Raw genomic sequence first — 2,652 nt, forward strand, 5'->3', positions numbered from 1 at the left:
TTTGCCATGCATGACCCAGCAGGCAGATTCGGATGTTTGATTCATCTGGAGGCTGTTTCCCAAGCGCGGTGGCTGAGCGTCTCCCGTCATGGGATGACAGCAGAAGGTCCCGTTACCCCCCCGCCGTGACTCATGGGCTGACAGACCCTTCCTGAAGCATCGAGGCTGGAATTACAGCTGTTCCCCCGGCCCCCTCCCTTCCTCCTTGTCCAGTGTGTCATATTAAAGGGTGATCGGCTTACACACGCTCCAGTATGGATTCCTTAAGCTTTGTAACGCTGTGGCTCTATATAAAGCTCTACGCTGGAAACTGAAACAGACAGCTGCGATAGTAGCAAGCGTTTCACATTCCCAGTGTGCTGACGGTCTGGCAGCAAGGGAGTCCTGCGAGCCTTGCTTTAAGTTTCTTTACCAGGAGCTCAGGTATTGATATATTCATAAATATATATAAAAAAGGATTGGGAAAAAGAGGAGCTGTTAGTTTTCACCATGGGCTTGCCTTTTGATCAAGCTGAAGAACTGCGTCTCTACCAGCAAACTCTCCTCCAGGATGGACTCAAAGACATGTTGGACCACAATAAGTTTCTGGACTGTGTCTTAAAAGTCAAGGGCAAGGAGTTTCCCTGCCATCGGCTGGTGCTGGCAGCTTGCAGCCCCTATTTTCGAGCCATGTTCCTCTCGGACATGGAAGAGAGCAAGAAGAGGGAGGTCAGTTTGGAAGATGTTGATCCAGATGTCATGGGCAAGATCCTCCATTATATCTACACCTCCGAGCTGGAGATCACAGAGCAGAATGTGCAGGACATCTTCTCCGTGGCCAACATGTTCCAGATCCCCTCCATCTTCACCGTCTGCGTGTCCTTCTTGCAGAAGCGGCTCTGCCTCAGCAACTGCTTGGCTATCTTCAGGCTGGGCTTGATGCTGGATTGTGCTCGGCTGGCCGTGGCAGCTCGGGATTTCATTTGCGATCGCTTTGCGCTGGTCTCTCGGGATGAGGAGTTCTACCAACTCTCCCCCGATGAGCTTATTGCGGTCATCTCCAGTGACTCCCTCAACATTGAGAAAGAGGAGACCGTCTTCGAAGTGGTGATGAAGTGGGTGGGGACCAAGGACCATGAGAGCCGGCAGAAGGCCTTGCCTGTCATCTTCGAAAGCATCCGCTTCCGCCTCATGCCCAGTGACTACATCAAGGACCACGTGGAGAAGCACGCCATGGTGAAGTCCAGCCCGGAGCTGCTCAAGAAATTGCAGATGGTGAAGGATGCCCAGAAAGGCAAATTCACTGTGGTGAAGAGGAAGAAAGTGAAGAAAAGCAGTGAAAAGCAGGCGAAAGACAATGTTGTCAATGGAGCAGTGGATGGGGAGGAAGACACGGAGGAGGATGCTCTCCCAGGGATCTTAAATGACACAATGCGCTTTGGGATGTTCCTCCAGGACCTTATTTTCATGGTGAGTGACAGTGGAGCAGTGGCCTATGATCCCACTGCCAACGAGTGCTATTTTGCCTCCCTGTCTACTCAAATCCCAAAGAACCACGTCAGTCTGGTGACCAAAGAGAATCAGATCTTCATTGTCGGAGGACTGTACTACAACGAGGACAGCAAAGAGGATCCCATGAGTTCCTACTTCCTACAGGTACTAGCTTTGTCTTTCTTTTGTTTCTCTGACCACTTGGGAGCATCACCAGTCTTTAGCTTCCATGTGATGCCACTAATATACATTGTCATGTGATGTAAAACAAAGTTATAGATGAAGGTGAAACATCTGAGTTGTTTTACTAAGATTCTTCTCCCCATATTTCAAGGCACATCTAGGGGGTTCTAGTCATTGAGAAAGGAGGCTTGAAGGGGTAGGTAAGAGGAATAACCCTTTCTGATCCAAATCATGAATAGGGGACCATGTCAAACAGTGTATTTGGTTGAGACCTGGCTACTACAGGGCACACTAACTGGAAGGTTAGTGGCATGAGGTCTGGGTTCATCTTTGCATCTTTTGTGTTCCCCGGTTATGAACTCAGGGTGACTCTGCCAAGTGTCAACAAAGGGAACAGCAGCAGCTACAGCCACAGAGCAAACACTCCAAGGACACAGGGTATGTCCCTACCCTGTATGTGCCCCATTTCCAGTGCTGTTCTTGCCGAAGAGGTGTGCTAGGTCCAGCTCAGAGTCTCTGGACATTTCTATCATAGTGTGATGCCTTTTGGGATCCTTCACAAGAAAAGTGGCTGTTCTAACTCAGCAGTAATCAAAGCTGTGATCAGATTGAGCTGTGCACAGGCAATGTGAGCCCTGGCCTGGGCTGTAACCCAAGAGCACCCTCCCTGTAGACAGCTAGCACAAGGCATTTACCCTTCCTCCTGACCCTGTAGGAATCCAATAAATCCTCTGTCCTTCCCCCATACCCAGAAATCCTTTTGTTCTCCCATGGCTCACATATCTTCTGGAAGGAAACAATAACATGTCCAGGCAGAAAGGACAAAGTAAGGGTAGTTCCCAAGCCAAGACATACAGCCTTGACCCCTCCATTGCCTCCTTGCATGGGTAGGTCTGTACATCTGCACCAAGTGTGCAGGGACTGTGCTTTTCCTCTCCTGGAAAGGGTCAGGCTTTGGAGCCTGTGCAACCCATGTAAAGCCCGTGAAATGAGAAGTCA

At 49.8% G+C, this 2,652-nt stretch overlaps 1 protein-coding gene across 1 annotated transcript in view; it reads left to right on the plus strand.

Moving 5' to 3' along the window:
* The first annotated feature begins 489 nt into the window (after positions 1-489).
* KLHL40 (kelch-like family member 40) overlaps positions 490-2,652 on the plus strand; it is an 8,978-nt gene continuing 6,815 nt past the window's right edge. The window contains exon 1 of the mRNA XM_010156177.1: positions 490-1,635. Within this exon, the coding sequence (XP_010154479.1) occupies positions 490-1,635 (1,146 nt within the window). The remainder of the gene's footprint in view (positions 1,636-2,652) is intronic.

Source organism: Eurypyga helias, unplaced genomic scaffold, assembly GCF_000690775.1.
Source record: "Eurypyga helias isolate BGI_N326 unplaced genomic scaffold, ASM69077v1 scaffold12567, whole genome shotgun sequence".
NCBI lineage: Eukaryota > Metazoa > Chordata > Aves > Eurypygiformes > Eurypygidae > Eurypyga > Eurypyga helias.